Source organism: Bos indicus x Bos taurus, chromosome 8 (assembly GCF_003369695.1).
Source record: "Bos indicus x Bos taurus breed Angus x Brahman F1 hybrid chromosome 8, Bos_hybrid_MaternalHap_v2.0, whole genome shotgun sequence".
NCBI lineage: Eukaryota > Metazoa > Chordata > Mammalia > Artiodactyla > Bovidae > Bos > Bos indicus x Bos taurus.
This window is the reverse complement of record NC_040083.1, coordinates 44,094,337-44,121,164: the sequence shown is the minus strand read 5'-3', so window position 1 is coordinate 44,121,164 and position 26,828 is coordinate 44,094,337. Positions and strand designations below refer to the sequence as shown.

The 26,828-nt window shown below is 34.9% G+C and overlaps 1 protein-coding gene across 7 annotated transcripts in view; it reads right to left on the bottom strand.

Annotated features, from left to right (window-relative positions):
* Positions 1-24,778, bottom strand: part of LOC113897088 (COBW domain-containing protein 2) — a 52,235-nt gene extending 27,457 nt beyond the window's left edge. For 3 of the 7 annotated variants that reach the window (XM_027549407.1, XM_027549408.1, XM_027549409.1), the window contains exons 1-8: positions 24,503-24,776; positions 20,515-20,601; positions 18,402-18,498; positions 16,826-16,917; positions 10,493-10,552; positions 9,292-9,329; positions 3,500-3,546; positions 1,146-1,232 (exon numbers count right to left, since the gene is read on the bottom strand). In XM_027549407.1, coding sequence (XP_027405208.1) covers positions 1,146-1,232; positions 3,500-3,546; positions 9,292-9,329; positions 10,493-10,552; positions 16,826-16,917; positions 18,402-18,498; positions 20,515-20,601; positions 24,503-24,665 — 671 coding nt within the window. In that variant the 5' untranslated portion in view covers positions 24,666-24,776. Of the gene's footprint in view, positions 1-1,145; positions 1,233-3,499; positions 3,547-9,291; positions 9,330-10,492; positions 10,553-16,825; positions 16,918-18,401; positions 18,499-20,514; positions 20,602-24,502 lie in introns of all 7 variants that reach the window. The other 4 variants (XM_027549410.1, XM_027549411.1, XR_003512252.1 and 1 more) reach the window with 3 other exon arrangements.
* Positions 24,779-26,828: the final 2,050 nt, after the last annotated feature.

Here is a 26,828-nt window from a genome sequence, read left to right as displayed (position 1 = left end):
ACATGAAGTGAGCATATATAAGTATATCATACAGCTAGAGAAAAATAAACAATAAGAAAACTTCCTTTTTTATAGTTTAGTTTTTTCCTTCTAATCATAAATCAGGTATATTCCACTTATACAATCAATGATGGTATGTAAAACTCTACCGCACAACTGACAGACTAGGGACTACTCTGTATTTATATAAAGACCCTTCACTTTAGAAAAAATGATTCATAAATAGCCAGTAATTCTAAAGTTCTTGAAATGAGTAAATACATCAAACTTTTAAACTGACACCTAATTTTCCTCAACACACATTGGTGGAAATGGCTGTACACATGCTAGAAATAAAAACCTAGTTACAAGTGGCTTTGACCCCAGCCTGTCCTCAGTTTCAGTCACACATCTGTTTTTTTAAATAGAATAACCTCTTCAGTTCCCTAGCTAAGATCTCTATCTACTCTGCCAGCCCTTCCCTTTCTGGTACAAAGATAATGAAATATGTTTCCCTTTGTATGGTGCCAAAAATACTTGTTAAATCCTTTTCAGTATACTGTATAATATCTATTTAAACAATCAATTTCATTACCTTTAGGGTTATTTGCTGACAACATTTGCTATTGTTCTCGTGGGTAAAAATTCCCAAACAATGATAGTGAGGCAAGACTCTACTAATTCACAAAAGTCTTAATCTTCTCTTTTGAATATACTCTATAATCTGATGGCTATTACCTCTCAAATATGTTTACTATAATCTGATGGCTATTACCTCTCAAATATGTTTACTTTCTTCCAACTGTTCAAGTCTAATTCTGAGTCAGTCACAAGTCTGAGGTTCAATGGAGGGTAAGAAACCCAAAGAGTGTATAATTTATCAAAGTGTTTTGTCAAAGTCTTTTCTCGTATTGCTATACAGTACAGGCTGGCAACAACGTTCAACTGCATATTCTACAAGCAATGGAAAACAATTTTACTTATTACTATTTACATAACAGTCTATTACGCAACAACAAAATATGTGATTCCCTGAATATGTGATTCAGTGACAACTGAAGCAAGTCAATCTTGAATCTTAAATTTATACAACAGTTACAGTAAAAATATTCTGTACAGTACATTTTTAATATGCAGGTACTTAATACACATTTCTAATTTTGTACCTAACAGTTGTTCTTAACTTGTTTAAATCCTCTTCTGAAACCAAGTCTGTTTTATTGATGATGATGATATCTGCCAAAGCAACTTGCCTAAATTAGCAAACAAAGAAGTCAGCAAACAAAGATGTCAAGAGAAAAGCTAAGAAATGAAAAATAGAAAACACCTCCTCCAGATCAATTAGCAATTTAAAAGTATACAGTACTCTATGTAATAATTTGATTTACCCCTAAACTATTTATCATTCTTCAAATAATAAGGATGAATTGCATTCATCACTATATAAATTAAGATTTCACATTATTCATTCAAAAAATATTTATTAAGTGTTCTTACTGGCTACTCTAAAACTACAAAGATAAGCCTCAAAAAGTTTACAATCAAGGATGGTTTACAATTAGGATGATTTTCAACTCATGATTTTCTCTGTAAAGAAATGCATAATTCTGATATCCAATATGGTAGGAACAAGGACAGTCTACTTATTAAAGTATTCCATGTAATAGTTACCATAATTTTCAAAGAAATTACAAAGAACAAGTTCACTTAACATTCAGTTCAGTTCAGTTGCTCAGTCATGTCTGACTCTTAATTAACATTTTTAAAAAATCTACACTAAAGAAGATATATAAGGATCTTGAATAATTACCTTCACCATTACAAATATGTATTTTCTCTATAAGATAGACACACTACAGAAATTAAGTTAAAGAATCCAGTTGACAGGATGCTGGATAACAAAATAGCTTACTATGATTAGAAATTCTATTTTCTATGATTCTTTAAAATTTCCTCAATTCTTCAGGAAAGTTTAATCACTAGGCTGTTTCCAGTACTGGTTTTACACTACCTAATGGTATAGCTGATTATTTTTAAAGAACAACCAGATTCTCAAAAATAAATCAACTTTAATTCACTGAAAAGCAGGTTTCAACAGTAGGTACATCACAATCCCATTTTTATTTAAGTAAATTTCATATGAATAAAGACTGAATGTGCACATGTCAAAATACAGACAACCGGAACTTCAAATTGAAGGGCTTCTGTATTTAACTTTATTTTGGTTTCTATGTGTGTGTTAGTTGCTCAGTCATGTCCAACTCTTTGAGACCCAACAGACTGTGTAGCCTGCCAGGCTCCTCTGTCCATGAATTCTCCAGGCAAGGATACTGGAGTGGGTTGCCATTCCCATTTTGCTACTTTCTATTTGGTTTACTTATATTGTCTATAACAAATGCATTTTAACAAGGAAAAAGCCACAAAAATATTTAAGTTTAGTCTAATGTGAATCATAGCTAAATACCAAATGAAGTGTTTAGCCAGGATTATAAAACAACAGAGTACCATATTCCAAAATGACAGGCAATCAACCACCTGCTTGCATCATCTGCAGCAAATCTTGGTTTGGGGAAGGGAGACCTCCCTTTTAAATCCAATAGCATATTCAGGGACTATTGAAAGTGAAAGTGAAAGTTGCTCAGTCATGTCCAACTCTTTGCAACCCCATGGACTGTATAGTTCATGGAATTCTCTAGGCCAGAATACTCAAGTGGGTAGCCTTTCCCTTCTCCAGGGGATCTTCCCTGGGACTATTCCTATTCCCAAACTCTTTCCCCATTAACAAGAATATGCTTAGGGTCAGCAAAATAATTTAAATATTCATAAGTCTAAAGAGAATGCTTCTCAGGTGGCGCTAGTGGTAAAGAACCAGCCTGCCAATGCAGGACACACAGGAGACATGGGTTCCATTCCTGGGTCAGGAAGATCAGCTGGAGGAGGAAACGGCAACCCACTCTAGTATTCTCGCCAGGACAATCTCATGGACAGAGGAGCCTGGCAGGCTGCAGTCCGTGGGGTCAGAAAGAGTAGGACACAACTGAGCAAGCACTGTAGACTAAGACTAAAGAGAACCCAATTAGGAGCATAAAGGTATTTAAACAAAAAATGTTCTAAACGTCAAACTGCAACTGTTTCTGTATTGTTCCTCTGTTGTGTTGAATAACAATGAACATTTGAGTCAAATGAATTACTGTGAAAGAAGGCAGGAAGTGAATCAACTCTGTTTAACAATCATTTTCAATCCCAAAGAAATCATATGAGAACAACAAAATATTTTTAAATGTTCACATATTAAAAGTTCCTCACAAAGTACAACTGGGCTCAGCACTCAGTTTATGCTGTAATATAGTTTTAAATAAAATTTTAGTTATCAGATCATTATAAATAGCAATAATTCAAACACAGGAAAAAGATTTTCCTTGATTATGTTTTTGTTTCTCAGTTTGTTTTGTTTTTCCTACCAATAATTTCCTTTTTCCATTTAGCCAGTAATCAGTAAATACTTTAAACAAATGAATACCTAGAAGCTTCATTGATAAGTCCATCAGGTTTTTCTTCTGCTAAATGCTAAACAAAAACAAAATTTGAACAAAAGTTACTGTGGTGTAACACACAACCTAAAGTCAACACAAAGGATTTTTACTTCTTACCTCTAATAAAAACTTCAAATTCTATTGGTGGTTTAGTCGCCAAGTTGGGTCCGACTCTTTCGACCTCATGGACTGTAGCCCACCAGGCTCCTCTGTCCACAGAATTTCCCAGGCAAGAATACTGGAGTGGGTTGCCATTTCCTTCTCCAAGGGATCTTCCCAATCCAGGGATCAAACACAAGTCTCTTGTACTGCAGGTGGATTCTTTACCAACTGAGCTACCAGGAAGGTCCATTAAGTTCTATTACTGAATATCCAAATTCAGGATTAACTTTTCTATCTGAAACCACTTTCTTCCTCACCTGTAAATTTTTTCCTACAGTGAACTTATGGGGTTTTTTGAGGGGAAAGTGAGGTATAAGGGCTTAAATTTTGTCCTCTGACCTCTTCTTTTTCTTAAATGGAAAACCCTCCAGATTTAAATAATGTCATAAAAACACACAACATTATAGTTCAGAAATTAGGCATTTTCCTTTTTACAAAACTGTCCTTGTTCTAAATATTCATTATTACTTATTTTTTTTAAAAGAGATAACCACCAAAATTTTACTTTAGTAAACTTCCCTCCATTCCTAGCCCTACCCCAGAACCAGGCACATTATGAACTTGTACTGGGCCCTTCCAATTCCCTAGAAACAAATGATCTGTGAGAAGGACAGTCTTATATTTAGCAAAAAGTTGGTTAACATTTTGAAACCTACACTTGAATGATCTGGCCTCTCCAGTTAACTTTATTTTGCACCTTGCCAAAGTCAAGCTAGCACCAAAAAATACTTTGACAGAGAAGTCCACAGGATAGTTTTGATCTCTCTGGGAGTACATATTATTTTTCCAAAATCCTATTTATATCCCTAAAGTCATCAGTGTCATCAAGTTTTCTAAAAAATGTTTCACCTTCATTACCTTAACCTTCAATAGATGTTCTCTGTCACAAGAAAAAGTTGCCTACTAATGTCAGAGGCAATTTGATTATATAACATTTTTTGTATTTGAATTGAACCCCACAAATTATTAAGTCCTTTTATAAACATGGTCTCATTTATCCCTAATAACAATTATGGGGAATGACTATTCTTATTTCATAAAAGAGAAAACTAAATCTAACACTGTCACCGTCACAGGATACCTTTTCATAGGGTGATTTTTCAAAAATTGCAAGAGGGCTCAATAGAAGTAAAATGAACATAATTTAAAAACCTTTGTGAAAGCTTTTTATGTCATATAAAATCATTCTTGTATGCTGCTGCTAAGTTGCTTCAGTCGTATCCGACTCTTTGCGACCCCACAGACGGCAGCCCACCAGGCTCCTCCATCCCCGGGATTCTCCAGGCAAGAATACTGGAGTGGGATGCCATTTGTTTCTCCAATGCATGAAAGTGAAAAGTGAAAGCGAAGTCGCTCAGTCGTGTCCGACTCAGTGTCATTAATAACTGCATAAAATTATATGCATAATGATCACCTAAAATTACATTCAACATTATTTCATCAAGTCAGTTTTACAATTCATGAAGAGGTAGAGCATTAAGGTATTTGGATAGTTTGGAACCTAAGAGCAAACTGGTAATCATTTTATTTACTAGTCTTGGTAAAATCTATAGAGAAAAACTTTTTTTCTCCTAAAAGTTTGCCAAATTCTATTTTTAGGGAAACCAGTATAAACTAAAACTAGAGTAATTATGCACTGATTCCACTTTAGGTGCAAAATGATACCACTTTAGGTACAATCCTATAAATTCAACTGGCAGGCTACAGTCCATAGGGTTGCAAAGAGTCAGACATGACTGAAGAAACTGAGCATGCATGCTGAATAGATAAGTGGATGTTGTTATCTGAAGAATACTACATAACATGCAGCAACAAACCCCTTTCTAGTCAGCAGGAAATCTATTTAATAAAGATGCATTTTTACCAATGCATCTGTCTCTGAATGATCCTATAATATTGAATTCTTTTAAAATTTTGAAATAGTTTCAAAATATTATATTTTGATCTTTTGGAAGATTTATTTACATATGAATTTGGGGCTTTTCAGCTGTGAGCCGGAGGAGTGTGAAAAAGATATAGCAAGAAAATCAGAGTTTTTTTAATTTCTGTGCCTAAACATAACTAATAATATAGTATTTTCACAAAGTAACTCAGGTTTTTAATACATCCAGTCTCTAGAAAATCAGAAATTTTCACTCGAAGTTAATGGGGCATCTAATCTATCTTCAAAAGATTAGAAATTTTCACTCAAAGCTAACATGGACTGGACTAACGTTTTATGATCTCTAGGAAGTCAAGAAGCATCAAATGCACAAACATATTAAAATTGCCCCAAATAAAAACCTACCAATAAGTACAATTCTATTAATAATGATATGTAATAAACATATAAAAAAGCAGAAGAGATAAATGTCCCTATTCTATGTAAATATGAAGGCTATACAAACATAAACAAATAATAAATGCACATTAACATTTATTTTCTCTGGCTATCAGCTCAACATGTCCTTTATGCAACTTCTTGTCTTCGAAAGTCAAACTGCAAAAAGACTAAAACCAATGTCTGCAATTCAAAAGGACATTTTCCAGTGACTTACACCATTAGTCATTAAGTCCGATGACTCCCATTCACAAAGTTAAAAAACAGAGACTGTGACATTCTACTCTACCTGTACAGGTAAGGAAGAAAACATTTTTGCAATGTTTTTTTCAAAATATTTTATGTGTGTATATCCCCAACAGATGCCTCATTGCTGCTTAGAGACTGGCTTTTGCTTACATATCAGAAAAGATTAAAAAATATTTGGCAGTACTTAATCCAACATACAGAGAAGGCAATGGCAACCCACTCCAGTACTTTTGCCTGGAAAAATCCCATGAATGCAGGAGCCTGGTGGGCTGTAGTCCATGGAGTTGCTAAGAGTCGGACACAACTGAGCGACTTCCCTTTCACTTTTCACTTTCATGCATTGGAGAAGGAAATGGCAACCCACTCCAGTGTTCTTGCCTGGAGAATCCCAGGGACAGGGGAGCCTGCTGGGCTGCCGTCTATGGGGTTGCACAGAGCCGGACACGACTGAAGCAACTTAGCAGTAGCAGCAGCAGTAATCCAACATATCACAAAGGTTAAGGTTCCACCCTCTAACTTAGCATAGCATAAAAATAAATCCTTTGAAATAACACCACTGTATGATACAACTTCAGGAAGGGTTTAGAGGGTGTCCTTTTCTACAGAAATAGAAACAGGCTGGTAGGAAAGAAAGAAAGTAAAAAACACTGTTTTGACCAAAGTAGAAAGAAATCTAGTGTCAAAGATGTCAGATGACACTATAAAAAAAAAAAAAAGCAGCAGCATTTCTTTCCAATGGATTGGTTATAGCTAACACTATTTTAGCTTTTAAAAAAAGATTATTGCATAATGTCAGTCTATTTATTTTTCTGGTCTTTTCTAAGCCACTGTTTACTGACTGAATTGTTTCAACAGCTTGAGCAATATAACAGAAGAACCAAAAAGAAACCTCTGACTTGACCTTTTCTGTGTAACTTCATTCTTTGATTCTATTGCATTAAATGCTGTCACATTCGTAGAACTGAAAAGGACAATGTCACTAGCCTGGGTGTCAAGTCCTAAGAATAGAGACCTGTCATTTGAAGTTGTCCAATTCTTTGCCCATGATTAAAAAATGAATATTTCAAATCAATGGGTGACAATCCCATTAGAGTGATAGCCCATGATATCAATTACCACTTCAGTTTCAATTTGGCTGGCTGGCCACAGGGTACCATTTCTCAGGTTTACTTGTGATGGGCTGGCTCTGTGAAGCATGACACCCTTAAATTGCTGCCCATTATCCAAGTGTCATTCCTTGTACTGCCTCAGAATTCTCAGAATCACAAGCAGGTCCTAAGGTCAAGCTTTGCAACCAAAGGAATTGGACAAGTTGGCAAATTCTTTATATAAAGGAAAAGTTATTTATTTGGCACCTGACTTAGAAAATCTGAAGTTTCCATTATCCTGACAGTATGTCAGTTTTGTGTAGGTATATTGATTTAATAATTTAAGAGGTTTTATCAAGGTGGCAGGGGGTTAAACGTTTATTGTGTTTGCATTATTCAGAATGTTGCTTTGCTTTTTTTGGCTTCTATCACACTCATAATAGATTCTATTTAACTCTTTTCCAGACCCAAATATACATAAATACATAAAAAGTTTGATTTGGCGCAAAGCACTTTTAAGTCCATCAAAACAAACAAACAAAAATCCTGCTATCCATCCTGTAAATATTCCAAATTTGGTAATAAACATATAGGGGATGGATTCAAACATGCTCTTTAATAAACATTCAGTGAAGAATTTTGACTTTTTTCATTTTGTTTTGCTTCTTCTGTAAACATTTTACTAGAAATATGATTTCAGGATAGCTGGAATATTTCAGAGTAAAACTATAATATTTGGGATCTTTCTTTGGTTCTTAAGACTATTAGTAAAATTTGACTTAACATCTAAAAAGGAATTATTTCCCAAACTTCACAAATTAGGGTCTCTCCATTCCTGAGGGAACTGAAGGGCCGATGAAGGGGTACTGGTAACCCATTTAACAAGCCTGCCATCATAATGTTATTGAAGGTTTGGAAGAAAAACAAACTTGTTCAAATTAAGAAATTCAGTTATAATGTGGGATAGAACACAAAATGGATGTGAATTTTAAAACATTACATTTAAACTTCTAAGAAATGATTACTCTGAGCATTATCCATATTCCCAGACCAGATCAAGAGATGGAGGATAATTTCATTCTCTTCTGCCTTTAGTAATAACTCACTTGGAAAGTTGAGAAACACTACTTTATACAGCAATATGCATTTTAAAATCTGACTATTTTTCATTTTGTAAACTGAAGTTGATTTAAGCATAAATCCTGATTTCTTCAAAATATGGCAAAGCACTATATTTTTTAAAAACTCAATCATCTCCAGCTTGTGTCTGACAACAGTTTAACAAGAAAAATAAGCTCTCATATGCTCATATCAAGCTCAATTTCCTCTATCAAACAGAAAGACTTATCAATATTGGGGCTGAGTCCTAGGGAGGGGTTACACACACCCAAACTTTGTGCTGTAAAGAAAGAAAGAGAGAAGTCGCTCAGTCGTGTCCGACTCTTTGCAACCGTAAGTCCTCCAGGCTCCTCTGGCCACAGGATTTACCAAGCAAGAATACTGAAGTGGTGTACAATCTCCTTCTCTAGGGATCCTATAAATTTTTCTTATTATAAATATTACACTTTCAACTTAAATCACATCAAGTCAGAGAAGGAGAAAATAAACAGTTAACTTAAAAATACAAAATAATAATTAAATGAAACACAAATTTCATCTATTGTTCAAGATACGTAAAAAAAACTATTTTTTTTTTACCATATTTGTTTTATTCCTCTTCATGCTAAGTTTCCAAAACATGATCTATTAAATTAAAAATGTAAATCACTGGTTTAATATACAGTTCTCTGATAATATTACTGCCATTTTAAAAAGCAATATCTTTCATATTTACAGTGGAAAATTATTTTTGTTAAGGATATTTCAAACAGACACAAACATAGAAAAAACAATATAATCAATCCTCATATACCTAGCTCTTAACAAATAATGAGTAACTCACAGAAATTTTTCAACTTACTTTTAATCCATATTTTGAATCTACAACAGTTATGATACCTACAAAGGAATAAATCTTTTAATCATTTTTGCTCTTAAGAATGAAAATTTAATGCATTTCCATTCACAAATGTCACTCAATAAAACATTGTTTTTTTTTCTCTTGCCAGCATTGCAATTTAACTCCATTCCATTAGTAAGTAGATGCATTTCAAACATGTCCTTAGCACTATTCTAAGGCACAAGATAGGATATAATAAAAATAAATGTTTAAAATTAAATAAAAAAGAAAATAAGATTTCTCTGGCCTTTAAAAAGCTTACAATCCAAAATATGATGAGATGAATTTCATAATGTAAAGCGGAAAGTGATAAATCACACAAGATAGCTTATCTTCAGTTAACTTTCACATAATCAAAAATGAAACTTTTCTTATTTAAAATATTGCTTAACAAATCTGAGGCATCTTAGAATATCTTATTCCTAACATCTCTTACCAATCTAACTCACACAGTTCTTTTATCTAATATGTACCTAAATTTCCAAATGATCAATTAGTTGGGCAATCTCTGAATTTATATACTAAATAATCTTTGGAAGGATAACAACAGAATGAGTTTGATGATGCCTAAGGAATTTAATCAGCTACATTTCATATACATTAGGGCCAAATGATGAGGCCCAGTTTCAGTAATTCTTAAAGTTCACCCCTTAGTCTAGGAAAATATGGTTTCTAGAAAGGTGGGGGATGTTTCAGGGGACATATGTGCCTAATTCAGAAAGTTTCTAATATGCCTTAAATGAAGCCTATGAACAAGACTGCCCAAAAGTGTTAGTGGGTAATGGATAGGGAACTTTGTTTAACTGTTACCTTCAAGAGAAAAGGAAAGTAGAAATTTGATCCTCATACTATATATGTTTTTTAAAATAAAAAGTTATATACTAACTGCATAAATTAAACATCAGGGAATATAGTAAAGCCACATAGTATTTTTAAAGGAAAACCTTAATGGAAACACTAAACTGGCAGATGAGATTACAATGGACATCTAGTTCTAATACTGTTTGGGACTTTAGAATCTGTTCAAAGACATCATCATCACTGAACAAGCTTAAAAAGAGTATCAATACAAGGAATTAGAAGTATAATATGAATAAACAAAAACAATCTTAACATTACATTTTACTTGAAAATTTAAAGAAAAATTCATTTCTAAACTTACCATCAAGATAAATATCAACCCCTAATTCAGCATCAACCCAAAACATAGAAGCTACAGCACCTGAAAATATATAATAATACTCATCAAATAAAAAACATTTCTTCAAACTAGGAAACAAAATTCTATCCATAATTATTTAATCTGCCCCAATGGATAGCAGGCAAATACATATATGAATAAAATACGGGTTTTCAATCTTCTTAAGGGAATATAGAACCATTTATTATTTTATATCCATTTCTTGCCCTCTCTTTTACTTCAATTTAAAAAAGAACAGGTATTATTACAGACAAATACAATATCAAGTTTTTACCAATGCCATAATAATTTACCAATAAATATTATCAAATAATTTGAGCAGAATGGCTGTATGTACATAGGTCTAATTTTTATTTTCTCTCTCCTGAATAAAATAATCATACAGTTCACAAATAATTATCTCCCTAAAGGAAAACAAAGCAAATACAGATAAACCCAAAATCAGTTGTTCAAATTTTTTTGTAAATTTTCAAAAATTTAAGTTTTACAGAATAAAAGTATGACAAAATTAATTAAGGTCTTACTAATAAATCCTTACACTATTTATTAGTATGGTATATAAAATTTAGAGAATGTTTTGAGGAAAAATAATTTCTAAATAAGAAATTAAAACTTGTTTTTGATAGAAACTGGTTCAGCACCAAACCACACACCCTGATTAGTATGCCACAACACACAAAAAAGAAAACTGACAGGAAAGAAAGAATTTGATTTTTCAAAGCATCAGAGCCCTATTAGTGACAGAGCTGTCGAAAAGAATGAGTATGGGGAAAAACAAGGATAACTGAACTCATTCCAATGTCTAAAGCTGTCCACCTACCCTGATGAGATGTGGTCTCCCAAGCATCACTCTGTGTCAACAATGAAATACCTGTCAACTGTTTACAGTGATTACTCATGCAGGATATAGCAAGGGCCACAAGATCTAATGGTTTCCTGATACCTATTGATTTTTTCCTAAAAACTTAATAGTTTTCCAATTTGACTGAAATAGGATTTGTGAGTAACAGGGGCTGAATCAATGCCTGTCCTTTTCAAGGAAATTACTTTACCATGACAATTATTTAGCTTAGAACCGGAGGGTGTCAGTCTTTTCAACAGGAAACAACTGAATTGCCAATAAAAATTTTCTTCACTTACTTGACTAACAACATGATTTTAATTAATGAAGGAGAAAAAGTAAATCTACTGTGAATTATTTTTAAAAGTATTCATTTTTCCACTCAGTAAAATTCCTAACATTGTACACAAATATTTTTTAATTCACTGATTTCTATTCAGATAGCTTATAAGTCCAATAGTTCACATTTGCATAGTATTAATTTGAGCTGTAAGACTATTAGAGCTTTTATTCTAAACCTAATGTGTATCTTTGGTTTAATACTTACCAGACTACACATGAAAGAACTACTTAAAATTTGGATGCAGGTGTTTAACAGGAGAAATAAAGATGAGGGAATGCAGTTAATCAGTGATTCTAAATCCAGGGTGATTTTTCTCCTTAGGAATTATTTGGCAATGCCTGGGCAAATTTTTGGTCATCTCAACCATGGGAATGCTGCTGGCATGTAGTAGGTAGATGCCAGGGACTCTAGTAAACATCATACAGTGCACAAGATAGTCCCCTCTAATAAAGAATTATCCAACCCAAAATGTCATTTATACCAAGTTAAGAAACTCTGAGCTAAATTACAGAATCTCCATTCTTCAAAATCTCATAAAACATAAACTAAATAAAAATTTGAAAGTCAATTTTTATCAGCAGCAACCAAATAAACAATCCCCTGCCATAATTTTTGGATGATAGTAAAAATAAGAAATAGAAAGTTCTATGTGATTTATGATAGTTCTTATACCTACCCCAAACCTCAACAAGAGTTATACAGAAATAGTTTACAAAATCCTATATTTATCATTTTATTCCAAAATCATGAGAAGTAGAACCAAGGGAGAAATAAGCAATACAGGAAAAGGTAAACAAAGAAATTTCAAGAGTAAAATTTTCTGCCTCCACATTTTCAGGGGAGAAGGTCATTTTCCAGGGCTCAAAGCGAAATGGAGAGAGAGGTCTGAAGCTCAAGGATGCCCCTACAAAAGGTATGGGAAATCTATCCACAAGTAGTTTGAGCTAATACAAGAGCGGAACACTTGGTATTGTGAGAGAGCAGAGCCTAAAATATCACGCTGCCCATCTGTCTCTCTCAACCACTTCTTTTCTCTCTGCTTCCCCATCCCTCAGCAATACCCAGCTTTCAAACTGAGGCCCAAGAGACCAGCAAGTTTAGGTAACATGAGTAGGGTATTTAAAAAATTCATGAACACCACATCTAAGTAGAGGGAAGTTCTCTGAGTCTCCCACATGAAGCATAAACACAGTGAAAAAATTATGCGTATGTATTACAGCTTAGGAGAAGCAAAAAGAAGATAAAAGGAGGAACGGGAAAAAATGAACAAATAAACGAGGAATACCAATGGCAAAGAACCTGTTCTGAATGGAAACATAATTGAAGAAACAAAAGAAAATTTCCAAGAGTTTTTTTTATAATAAGGAAGATAAAAACAATATAATCTTAATTAAAAACAAGTGCTAGGGAATTACCTGGCAGCCCAGTGGTTAAGACTTAGCACTTTCACTGCTAGCCATAACCTAGGTTCAATCCTGGTGAGGGAACTGAGATCCCCCAAGCTGCATGGCATGGCCAATAAAAATTTTTTTAAAAGGGCAAAAAGAAACAACTAATTTTTTTTTTTTAAAGGCAAGAGGTTAAAAAAAAAAAAAAAAAAAAAACAAGCTCTAAAGCAAAAAGCAGAATAATATGAAAAAGTAGTTTGGAATGCTAAAGAAATAAACTTAAGGCCAATATACCATTATTTAATGAATTAATTCATTTAAAACATCAACAGACATTGATGGGAACAGAATTACTGACAAAAAGGAAGATTTGAGATGATTACAGTAAATGCAGAGGCAAAAGGCAAACCAAGACAATTAGAAGATAATAAATATGGAGAACAAATGAAAATTCAATGTAAGAAAAACTGGTGTCATAAAGAAGAGAACTCAATAGTTTGACAGAAAAGTTCTTCATGGTAATAAAGGAAAAAGTACCTAAATGAAGCACTAAACCTACAGACAAAAGAGTATATTGTAATTCCAGGAAAATATGATTATGAATGACCCTGAGATGTATCTTGGCTATATTACTGCATTTAAAAAACAAATTAAAATTTTTTCAGGCATTTTAAATGAAAAAACAAGTCACTTTCAGGGAGGCAGTTAAAAAAATTATCAGACTTTTCTACAGTAAAATTCATTGCTCCAATATAATAAAATAATGACCACAAAGTTCGAAGAAAAGTGTTCTCTAATGATATTATCTCCTGCTAGCTTGTGGTTCAAGAATGAAAACAACAGGCAGACTCTCAAACATAAAAGGAAACAACACTGAAACTCAACAAACACAGCACTCACAAATCCTTCCAGGTGAAATGAAAATATTAGATGAGGAAACTCAGCCAATCAAAATATTAAGAAATCATAGAACAACATTTTCAAAGTTCTGAGGGAAATAAATTGTGATAGAAAAATTTTATACCTAGCCAAGTCATCCCTCAAATATTAAAAAAAAAAAAAAAGAAAGAAAGAAAACCATTTTCAAGCAATGAAGTATGCAAGATCTCCAGGAATACAAGACTGAAAGCTTGAAAAGATTACCAGACCATGTGTGTATGCACACATGTGTGCTAAGTTGATTCAGTCGTGTCTGACTCTTTGTGACTCTATGGATCCTCTGTGCCAGGATCTCTGCCAGGATCCTCTGTGCGTCGGATTTTCCAGGCATGAATACTGGAGTGGGTTGTCATGCCCTTCCCCAGGGGATCTTCTCAACCCAGGGATCGAACTGCAGTTTCTTATGTTACCTGCATTGGCAGGCGGGTTCTTTACTACTAGTGCCACCTGGGAAGCCATGATCATGAAGTTCAGTCAATCAAGAGACTGATCAACTCAGGAACTCAGAAGTTACTGTGCTGGTAATGACAACTGAAATAGTTTAAACACAGAACTAAACAAAGTATAACAGAATATAAATGTTAGAAACTTGACAACATAGCAAAGGAAACAATGAACCAAAACCAGATAGGAGAACCTGGAATGTGTTCATTCTCTCATCCTTTATGCCAGACAGTCAATAGATACTAACCTGAAACTTTAAATGTGTAGTTAAAAAAAATAACTTGTCCAATTTATGTCCTTTATAATCTTTTATTTTTTTAACTCACATCTCTAGCAGTGAAGAAGTATTTAGCTGACATTCAACAATTCTTTCACTTCTTTCAAGTTCTAAGTTCAAGTGAAAGTGAATTAATAATTATTAAGAATAGCACCCAGAATGTGATCCTATTTTATAAAATTACCTCAGCATATTTACTCAGAGAGCAGGCTCTCCCAAACTTACGCATGTGTGAGAATCACATAGGGGGCCTATTGAAACAGATTTCTGGGTCCTGCCCTCAGAGATTCTGATTCCACAGAGCTGAGATGAAACCCAAGAATCTGTATTTTTCCAAAGCTCTCAGCTAAGGCTGATGCTGTCATTCAACATACCACAGCAAGTAGCCCTGGCACAGAGAAATCCTGGAATAAAATTTCCCTGTTTGTATTTTACAGTAATGAGACACAGGGCAACATTTTTCTTTTTAACTTTCTTCTTTGTATTTTCTTAGGTACTACTGCATTTTTTTTTAATAATCAATGTTTCATTTTTAACCAAACAATAAAAGTCATTACTCTAAAGAAAGAAGAAACATTCATCTGTTTATACCTACAATCTGTGCAAAAGCTTTCTCTGAGATTTTTATTTAACTTTTACTTCCTCTGAAAAGCCAAACTGTGTTTTAGTAAATTCACCTACTCTCAAAATCACAAGAACTTTTCTTTATACAGTGGCTATAACAAAAGACATTGATATTTCAAAAAAAGGCACACAGTATATTTCCCTATCTTACCAGACTTAAATTAATATTTAACATCAATGTAATGGTTCAAGTCCTATCATCAGTCAGACCTCTTGGAAATGTATGAAAATGTATGAAAAATCCATGCCTAGTATCAATATAAGGACCCAAAGAGCCCAACTCAATCCTAATTTGAAAACACAGGTACAATAGTATTATGTAATAGTTCAAAATAAATTAACAATTGATTATGGTGAACCTTCAGTGCACTCCAGTATTCCTTTTAAACAATTATGACCCCTTAGTTCTTTAATATGATTTTATGGTGCAGTGTCATAGACTTAGATGAAAAAAGAAATGGGTCAGACTTACAAAACTAAATGTTCTGCAAACTAGGAATAAAATGTTACCTAAATGTTATTTGGGTAAAAAGCAACAGAAACCCATGGTTAGGAACAGGTAGACTTTGTGTAGCTTTCAACGGGGAAGTTTAGATGTAATTCCATTCAGAGTTAAAACTTCATAGATAATCATTACTAATTCCACACTAGAAAAAAGGCCCAGTAGGGTTTCCCTGATAGTTCAGTTGGTCAAGAATCTGCCTGCAATGCAGGAAACCCCAGTTCCCTTCCTGGATCGCAAAGATCTGCTGGAGAAGGGATAGGCTACCCACTCCAGTATTCTTGGGCTTCCCTTGTGGCTCAGCTGGTAAAGAATCTGCCTACAATGTGCAAGACCTGGGTTCGATCCCTGGGTTGGGAAGATCCCCTGGAGAAGGGAAAGGCTACCCACTCCAGTACTCTGGCCTAGAGAATTCCATGGACTGTATAGTCCATGGGGTCGCAAAGAGCCGGACATGACTGAGCAATTTTCACTTTCAGGCTTGATTTAACTCCATACCTTATAATAATATTTACAATTAAAATGATTTCAAGCTTAGTAGTAGAAAACCAAATGCTAACAATTAATTTAAGAGAATAAGTATTTCTGGGATTTAACTCCAAAAGTCCTTAAACATATACCTGAAGTAGAATGTCTCCTTTTTTTCTATGTTTTATTAGATTTTTCTGAAAGTTTTAACAACTCTTCTTCCTACCAATAATCCTAAATCAACTGATAGAAATTGAAATGCTATTAACATGTTAAAATTATCAAATACTTTGATTGTCATTCATCTGCCAAAGAAACATGACTCAGTATTTTTTCTCCTTTAAATAAAAAAAAAAAATTAATCTAGAGTAAAGCTTTAATATTCATTTTATATATTTCTCTAGTATATTTATTTATTTTAAAATGTTTAAGAACTATGTTTTGGTTTTTAATAATGACATTTCTTACCAGGATCTGCTAATCCAGTGGTCTCTAACAGTATGTAATCAAATTTCCCTTTCTTCTTCATCAAATTCTCAATAGCTCTAAGGCCATTGTCCCTGGGGAATAGCAAAACATGACATACAGTTGATTGCCTGAATATTTTAAAGTGATCATCACAAACATTTAAAAATATATTTAGCAACCAGGAATAAACATATCTTTAGGCATGCAAAAATTTACTTCACTCCTAAGCTTCTAACATGTCTATCCAGTTTCACCAGTTTGGGGGAGCAGAGAGGAATGGATGCACATATGCTGACAAGTATTAATATATTAGATAAAAGCAGAGGGAATTTTAATTTACTGGACTAAAATAAGTCAGAACCTGTTATTTTTATAGCATTATGAAAGAAAAAGATCAATACAGACAATGACAAAATGTATGAATTACAGTAGCTTAATAGAACAGCTAAAGGGATATCTACAATTAAATACCTTTTATTTCTGTTCTGAATAAGGGTGGCAGGCTTTAATTTCCCTTTTTTCTTAATAATATTAAAAACACAAGAAAACATTTAATTTTAAGTGGCTAAGAAAACCTGTTGTGCTTTAGCCTTCATATACACTTGACTCAGTCAAAACATCTAAGATAGTAAATGATTTAGAAGAAATTTAATTCACTGGACTATACAAAATCAACAATACAGGTATTAATTTTCATAATTTGCTCAATAAACTTTTGAGTGACTACTATGTGTCATTCCTTTTCTAAGAGTGGTTATATTGGTGAATAAAACATTCACTGTCCTTGAAACAACTATCACTGGTGGAACATGAAGTGAGGTTTTTTCTTTTTTGTGGTCATTTATATTGTTTTTAGAGATTGAAATCTTGGAAATAAGACCAATAACTTACTAAATTCAGAACAATCATTTTTAAAACATGAAATGAGACTTTTGTGCACCACAGGGATCATTAATTAAAACTTGATGTCAAAAACAACAACAAAAATAAAATTCAATAAAATGACCACAGTATTAGAGCTAAGACAATGAGAAACACTTTAAGAAAATGTATCCTAACCTTGGTTCAAATAACTAGATATGCAGACTTATAATGTCTTTTAGTCTTAATTCCCTTATATGTTCAGCAGGCAAAATAATATCCACCTGGAAGATCTATATTGTGAATTAACAAGATTATCAAAAACAACTAACAAATCTCCAAGTACCTAAAATTGAGACAACATTTCTCCTTAATCCTTAGCATTTAAGGAATAAGATCATTTTAAAAACGAAAAACAAAAGCCTGCTATTTCTCTCTTAAAACTGAATTAATGTGAATAATTGAGAAATTTAGAAAGGACTTCGTGAGAAGTCCACAGTGACCACACTGCCATAATGTACCAAATAGCATTAAAATTAATCAATTTCCATCTGTTAGAAAAAGAAAATGCATCCTAATAGGTGTATCTTCTATTTGAAAATACAATGAAGAAGATTATGAAGATTCTGTTAATTTATGTAAGAAAATCAAAGCTGGAATATAAGCAATAAACATTTATAGAAGCCAACAAGCACAGAGTATATCCATTTCTCACTTTACACAACAGCAGAGGCAACCGTTTCTAAGTTCCAGCCATTCTTCGTAGAGTTCTCCATCTTGGCTGACAGCTAAGGATTTCTCCACTGCACTTCCTGGTAAAGGAAGCACTCTTTAGATTATGTCCACTCGTCAACCAAAAACAAAGATGAGGATACTCAATAGTACAGCAGATTTCGAAGCAGAAAAATGTATTTCATAATTTGTATTCTTTCATTCTGTTCAGGCTATCTCAATATTTTAAACTATACTACTCTAGATTATTTTATTTTTTATTTCTTTAAGAAGATTTAAGCCCCTAAAGAGACAACTGCAAAATTAATGAAAGTTACCTACTTCCTCTCTAGGCCTCTTACTAGACTGCTCCCATTTCCTAATAAAATAAAAAAGCTATTTTAAAGGCATTCTTTCTTGTCCATGGCCAATTCTCTAGATAGACCAGTATGTTTATATATTGGTTTTTAACATATGCCTTTCAGTCTCTTGCGTATTTTTTCTTTTCATTCTTTCTCTAAATTGTTTCAGTGTCTACTAGACAGACTGTTCAGCATTCCCTGTATGAGAAATACCCTTAGTTCATTTTAAGGAAGTTTGCTTGGCCAGGGTACCAATGTGCTCAATTACAAATTAAATTTTAATCAAATACACACATGTTTCTTAGCAATGCTTACTTGAGAAAAAAATAAAGTATATATGACAGTCTGAGATGTTTGTTATCAAATAAGAATGATTTAAAAAATCGTACTTTTCCTCCAACAAAGAAACATGCCCAAGCCAGGAAAGTTCTAAATATCCATTAAAGCAAATGATAAGGAAAAAAAACTAAATAATTTTTTACTGATATATATTTTATGTTTATGTTTTAGTTAGGCAAGGGGTTGCTATAGAACTCAGGGTGTAGAGAACATTTACAAAATGAAAAGGAAAGTATTGTAAATGCTGTAAAGGACAAAGCTGTTAAAAAAAAAAAAAAAAAGATCCAGAAAGACTGAAGAAAAATAGTAACAAATGATAATAAATGTAATCAGTGTCCAACAGAAGATCAATTCATAAGAAGTTAGAATAAAAACCATGATTTTTATTTTTGTCTGGCAGGACTCTTTAGTTTATTGAAATCCTCTTCAATTTATTAAAACCAGAAATCAAGTTCAACTAACAGCCTTCATCCTTTTCATAAACTTAGTTCCTTTACTAATTTGCAACTGAAAAAAATAAAATTTAAGAAAAATTCAAATGAAGTTATATTTTTTTAGCTAAATGTGAACTTTTATTGAAATTCAGACCTGAGAAGAAAAACTTATAAAAGTAATCAGAGAAGTATGTCTAACACTGCTGTATAAATTTCTTAAAACACAGTTCAGTGAAGACAAAAAACTGGAAATTAAATACACATATTTTCACAGATAAGTGAAGTTGCTTGAGGATGGAGACCACATATTTATTTTCTAAGCCTTCTATTTTAACTGCTTTGCAGAATAATAAACATTCAATAAGACAGACGTATTTTCAAATATTTTCAAAACCTGCAATTAAACAATACAGTCAGCACAAAAGGGTCTTCCTAATTGGTACAAAAATCTTCCTGAATGATTTTCTTTCATCTCCTTAGATTTTTACTTCTGGAGTATTTATGTAAAAATTTAATTAATTCTGGTATGAATTCTAAAGTCATACAAAATAAAATTTTATAGAAACAATCTGATTTCAGTATCTCAACTCCATACAAAATAAAACTTGACATGAAGTGAAGTCGCTCAGTCGTGTCCGACTCTTTGAGACCCAATGGACTGTAGCCTACCAGGCTCCTCTGTCCATGGGATTTTCCAGGCAAAAGTACTGGAGTGGATTGCCATTTCCTTCTCCAGGAGATCTTCCCGACCCAGGGATTGAACCCAGGTCTCCCGCATTGTAGACAGACGCTTTACCATCTGAGCAACCAGGGAAGTCAAAACTTGACATAAATGAACCTAATTTTTCCAAAACTATCCATAGCAATGTGTTCAAGTGATAATACCTTGCATTTTCATTTCTGCATATGGAGTATCAATTCACCAGCTGAATTAACTGTTCAATACATTCTTATAGCACAGCATTTACTGAACTTTACTTACCTTCCCCAAATTCATTTAAAATCACTGCTATTCTTTTACTATGTTGCTCTGTCAAAATATAGTTAAGAAGTGTTGTCTTCCCAGCACCTATAAAACACGTTTGTTTTAAATAACAAAAGTCAAAAGACTGATTTTAAATGGACAAAAAAGTTTAAAGAGTCCTAACGCTCTTTAAAATTTGCATGTTATTCAAATATTATTTAACGATGGTAATATAAGATTCTAGAAGAAAGATTAAAGTACGCTTTGAAAACTATTAAAAATGCTTTATGTCTTATAAAATTTTACAAATATTTATAAACACTCCAATAAGGTGGCTTACATATCTTTCTTTGACCTCATACAACAAAAAAAAGAAGTCTTCTATATAACTTAAACAATTAATGTAAGGTTATCTAAATTTTCTATTAAATAAGGAATTATTGAAATAATGGTTCCTGGGGAATAAAGTAGTCATGTAGTTTATAAAACATAAAGTATTTAAATCCCTTTACAGGATGACAGTGTTTCTTAGCCAAGAATAGATAGTTTACTTCCCCAAAATGTACACATAAAGACCTACCTTTTATATTAACCACACATAAATTCAGAATGTCTAGATGGCTGTCTTTAGTATGCTTAAAGCAATCTATAAAATTAATTTTACACACACACAATGGCAAATGGACCTAGGAAATATTAACGAAAGACACAATAATCAGTATTAGAAAAGTTCATATAGCTACACTAACTCTATCCAGTAGGTGGCATAATACACCTAAGTACATTCAGCTCAAGCAGAAGGAAAAAACATTGGTCTTGTGAACGTCCACAGAAGGGTAAAAAAAAAAAGATAAATAACCAACCCTAACTGCATATAGATAGTAGTGTAGTCAATTATATAAACATGTAATTTATTTACATATTTTTCTGTTGGTGGGCATATGGGTTGTTTCTAGTGTTTTGCTATTACAGTGTTGCTAAAAAGAACTTGTATACATGCATACAGGTTGTACACATCTTCTGCAGTAACTTTACAAGATTTCTAGGGTATAATTGGGAGGGATTTACTGAGTAGTAGGATATTAATATCTTCAACCTTTGGGGGCCATATTTGTATAAAAGCTGTTGAAGGGATGGAAGGCTTGTGTTCAGAGGGATTTAGGAAGCTCAATATCACTAAAGGTTAATATTCATAATGGAAGGAACAGATCTTAAGGACACAGAGCAATAAGGATATTCTTAAAACCAATCCAAATGTGAGACAAGGGCCCTGAGCATGAGCACTGCACTAAGCAGTGGCAGGGAAAATGGAAAGGATGGGGTGGCCATGGAGGGCTTTGTAGAATTACTGCTGCTGCTGCCAAGTCACTTCAGTCGTGTCCAACTCTGTGCGACCCCATAGACGGCAGCCCACCAGACTTCCCCGCCCCTGGGATTCTTCAGGCAAGAACACTGGAGTGGGTTGCCATTTCCTTCTCCAATGCATGAAAGTGAAAAGTGAAAGTAAGGTCGCTCAGTTATATCTGACTCTTAGCGACCCCATGGACTGCAGCCCACCAGGCACCTCCGTCCATGGGAGTTTCCAGGCAAGAGTACTGGAGTGGGGTGCCATTGCCTTCTCCCTGTAGAATTACTAGTGCTTTATAAATAACTATGTGTTTGTGCTCAGTCACATCCAACTCTGTTCATGGACTTTTCCAGGCAAGAATACTGGAGTGGGTTGCCATTTCCTACTCCAGGGGATATTCCTGACCCAGGGATCGAACCTGCATCTCCTTCATTGAGGGTTCTTTACTGCTGAGCCATCTTATCAGGAAGCAAAAGATACTAAGACACAGTTCAAGCACTCAAGTCCGCTATGGACCAGATTTTATACTGAGCCTTAGTGAAACATGCACAAGACATAACAAACTGTCTGTATCTTCATGAAGTTTAGAAACATTAAGGGAAGTGGGAGAAAGAGGGGGAATTCAGATCAGTAAAGAGGCAACCATGCCACAGGATCATATAGTCAATAGATGTACAAGATGTAATGGAGCACCTAAGAGGGACATCTAGCCAGAGAACTAACAGTAAGAAGAATGTCTTCCTGGGGCCAAAACACTTGCTCTTTTTAGAAGTAAAAGTAGTTCTGGGCCACAGTTTCTCAGGCTAAAGAGGTTGTCAAGAGCAAGATTATAAACTCATGTCAAGGAATTTGAACTTTAACCCAAATATAAACTGCTGAAGGGTCTGACAAAATCAGATTGACATATATAAAGATCATTAAGGGTAAAATACAGAGAACACATTAAAAGGCAATGTGACTTAACACTAGTTAGGAAGCTTTTATAATATTCCAAATGGTTAGGATCACAGAAGCAACCATCATTCATGACGGGATGCTAACATGAAGTTTTGGACATGCAGAGTTTGACATGTCTATGAAACATCAAAATAGAAATCACCTGGGTATGAAGTTAATAGAGAGGACAGAGGAGGGATTAAAAAAATTTTTAAGGGGAAGCCAGAAAAGTAGAGGGAAAATCAGAAGTAAAATGTGGTAGAAACCAAGGGAACAAAAATGCTCAACAATAAGCAGGGAAACCATCTACTAGATTCAGCAACGAAGTTGGTGGCGTGAGGCCTCACAACTAAGCTTCAGACGATTATCTGCAATGCTCTTCTGATCTACCAGTGAGCAAAATGGGGAAGGTGGGGAAAACAAGTCTAAACTATATTGTTTCAGAACAAAAATCTGCTCAACTTCACAGTGAAGCTGCATCTGAATAACACTGGGGAAATTCCTTTACTAATAAATAAACTCCTTTATAAAATTAACCCTGAGTAAAAATGAAAATAAACTTAAGTCTGCAAAGCAAAAGAGAGAGACCGAGTCATGCCAGTGATTTAATTCCCGTTTTTATGTAAAAGGCCCTCAGGTGCACCAAGTTTATACTTGTCTCTTGGGGTCGCTAAGAGTCGGACACGACTGAGCGACTTCACTTTCACTTTTCACTTTCATGCATTGGAAAAGGAAATGGCAACCCACTCCAGTGTTCTTGCCTGGAGAATCCCGGGGACGCCTGGTGGGCTGCGGTCTATGGGGTCACACAGAGTCGGACACGACTGAAGCGACTTAGCAGCAGCAGTAGCATCTAGAAATGATACTCTTTTCCCCAGATCATTTCACTTTAAATATTTCATTTCACTTCCTTTCCCTACACTTTTAATATGGTATTTATTCTAGCCCTTCTATTTAACTGTAGTTTTAAAATGATACTTCTCAAACTTTTCCAATAAAGTACTCCTAGTGTAAGCACATATCCCGTCCTTCAGGAAACTACTCTATTTACAAAGTTATGAATTAAGTGACCCCATGAACTCCTGAAAAGCCCTTAAGTTTGAGAAATATAGTCTCGGAGGGCACAGTAATTTTATTCTTACCCTTTCTCCGACAGTACGTTACAAACAGACAAAAAAAAAAAAAAAGGCTGCGATAAAGAGTATTTTACACGAAAGGCAAGAAGAAACTGGCTGGTGGAGAAGGGAATATACTGAGGAAGGGCTCTTGGGCGTTTTCAGAAAGGACATCTTTAATGGGAACCTACTTACAAAACATGTGTTTCTTGCCCCACTAAGCATAAGAGAAAAGCAAACTGAGACAGGTGACTGGTATTTCCATTTTCAAGTGAGGCAGTGAACTTCAGAAATGCAACTTGTTAGGGGTCACATGCATAATGAGGGGCGGGTCCGTGCTTCACACTGCTAAGCTAGAACTAGTTTTAAAAATGCGAGGCTAATTTTCAACCTCAGTTGATAAATGTGACCCTAACGCGGAGGGGTCTGAGCATCATTAACCCTTCAGGTGAGAAGAATCCCGTACGGGGAGCAACTGACCCAGCCCCTACCTCAGAGACACTGGCCTTCGGCCAGAAGGCCCGGATGCCTAAGGAGAAGAGGCGCCATCAGCCCCCAAATCCCAGAATAGCGCTCACTGAACTTTCTGACCGGGATGGTTAGTTACCTAAATACCCGGTGATAATTGTGACTGGGATCTTAGCGCCGGGGCCAGACTTTTCCTCCTCCTCCTTCACCTCTCTTTGCTTCGCCTCAATGGGGACCAATTCAGGACAATCCTCTTCCGCCTGCTCCTCTTCCTCATCCGCCGAGTCAACAGCACGAGACATCTTGCAAACACCACAGCTCACCTCTCCCCACCACACTCAGGACCTGGGATCAAGACCCCCACAACCCGCAGCTGCGCACGCAAAACGCGAGGCGCGCGTTTGACGTCATCACTTCGCGACGCGTGGCGCCTCCCGAAACCGCCCCCAGTTACCTGGGCTCGGGCTCAGGACCGCCACGCCTTTTAGACACGCCCCTACGGGCACTGGGCACGCCCCTCGGGCGTGTTCTATGAACGTGGGCGGAATTGTCAGGGCCGTACCTGACATCGTGTCTGTGTGAGACTGCAGCCTTCATAGCTAATGGACGGTCAGTGGCAGGGCTGAGGCCTTGAGACCAGGGCAGTTGGAATCTGAAGAGTAGCCCGTCCTAAACAGCTCCCACAGGGAATAGGCTACATCAACTTGACATTTCTTAGTATCATTAAAAAATTTGTTGTTGTTGTTGTTGTTGGATTCTTTTTTTTTTTTAAACTTTACATAATTGTATTAGTTTTGCCAAATATCAAAATGAATCCGCCACAGGTATACATGTGTTAGGAGAATGGGAAGCTATAACAGCACAAAGGTAATTGCAATTTTTCTACCTGAACCAGTGAAACTTTTTTCTATTTTATAATTGCAGGTTTTATCTTTATCCAATTTTTTACTGTGTACGTGCATTACTTTTATTTATCATCTCATTTTTTAAAATTTGGTCTCAATTACCCTGAGTTCAAGCTTCCTTGGTGTCTCAGACCATAAAAAATCTGCCTGCAATGCAGGAGACTTGAGTTCAATCCCTGGGTCAGGAAGATACCCTGGAGAAGGGAATGGCTACCCATTCCAGTATTCTTGCCTGGAGAATTCCATGGACAGACAAATCTGGCGGGCTGTAGTCTGTGGAGTTCAAAAGAGCCAGACAGGACTGAGCAACTAACACACCCTGAATTCATTTATTCATACATTCTTCAGTGCCTGGCACTGTCATCAATAATGCATAGATAGTCTGGATGAAGAATGCCACCTGCCCTATCAGTAAACAAAGGTTTTTGCAGACATCAAGTCATTAACCTCTGTACCTACCCCAGCAGTGCACCCTAAGGGGATTCAAGGAGGAAAACAGGATACTGGCCCTAGTTAGTTAAGGTATATATCAAAGGAACAATTTAATTAAGCCCAGACTCTTGCAACTTCACACACAAAGAAAAATCACTAAATTTTTTTGTATGCTAAGTTGCTTCAGTTGTGTCCAACTCTTTGAGACCCTATGGACCTCAACTTGCCAGGCTCCTCTGTCCATGGGATTCTCCAGGCAAGAATACTGTAGTGGGCTGCCATTTCCTACTCCAGGGGATCTTCCTGGTGCTCCCAAGCTTAAGTCCTCATGAATAAAACATAATTCTCTACTTTTAGGTTGTGCATCTTTTAAAGTCTGCAACAGCCCTCCTTTATATTTACATATATATTTATGTATATTTGCAATGAACGCCTTTGACATCACTTCTAACCCCAGAACAGTACCAAGAAGGACATCTATTCATGTGACTGTCTCCTAGTCTAATGCTCTGCTTCTCCTCTGAGATAGTAATCACTACTATGAATTGATCATGGCTGACTTTTTTCCTCTTTTCTTTTTGGTTCTATCACTTATATAAATATGTACTTAAACAATATGTTGTTTAATTTTTTCTTGTCTTTGAATTTCATATGATATTCTAGGGTTAGCTGATTTTTCAACTCCACTGTTGTATTATATTGTTACATGACTCGTCAGCAATTTATTTATGCATTTCCTATCAGTCATTTTCAGGTTTTGCCCTTATGAACTGCATTGAGTGACCCTTCAGCATTGCTTCCTGAACAGAAAAAAACTGTTACAACCCTGATCATCTTCTCTTAAGTACTCCTCAGGCAAGTTCTTGCAGATTCCCTTCTATGACTCTGGCTGAATGTTACACTAACATCTCTTATCTCTCACCAGGAGGAACCTGTGCCCTATAGCAACTCAGTAAGATGATGGACAAGTATGATGTAACAGTCTGTAGCTTCAGTCATAGCAAAAAGAGTTTTATACAGCTCAAAATGTCCATCAGCTGATGAATGAATAAACAAAATGATATACCCATATAATAGAAAATTATCTCACAATGAACAGAAATAAAGTACTGATACCTGCTACAAGGG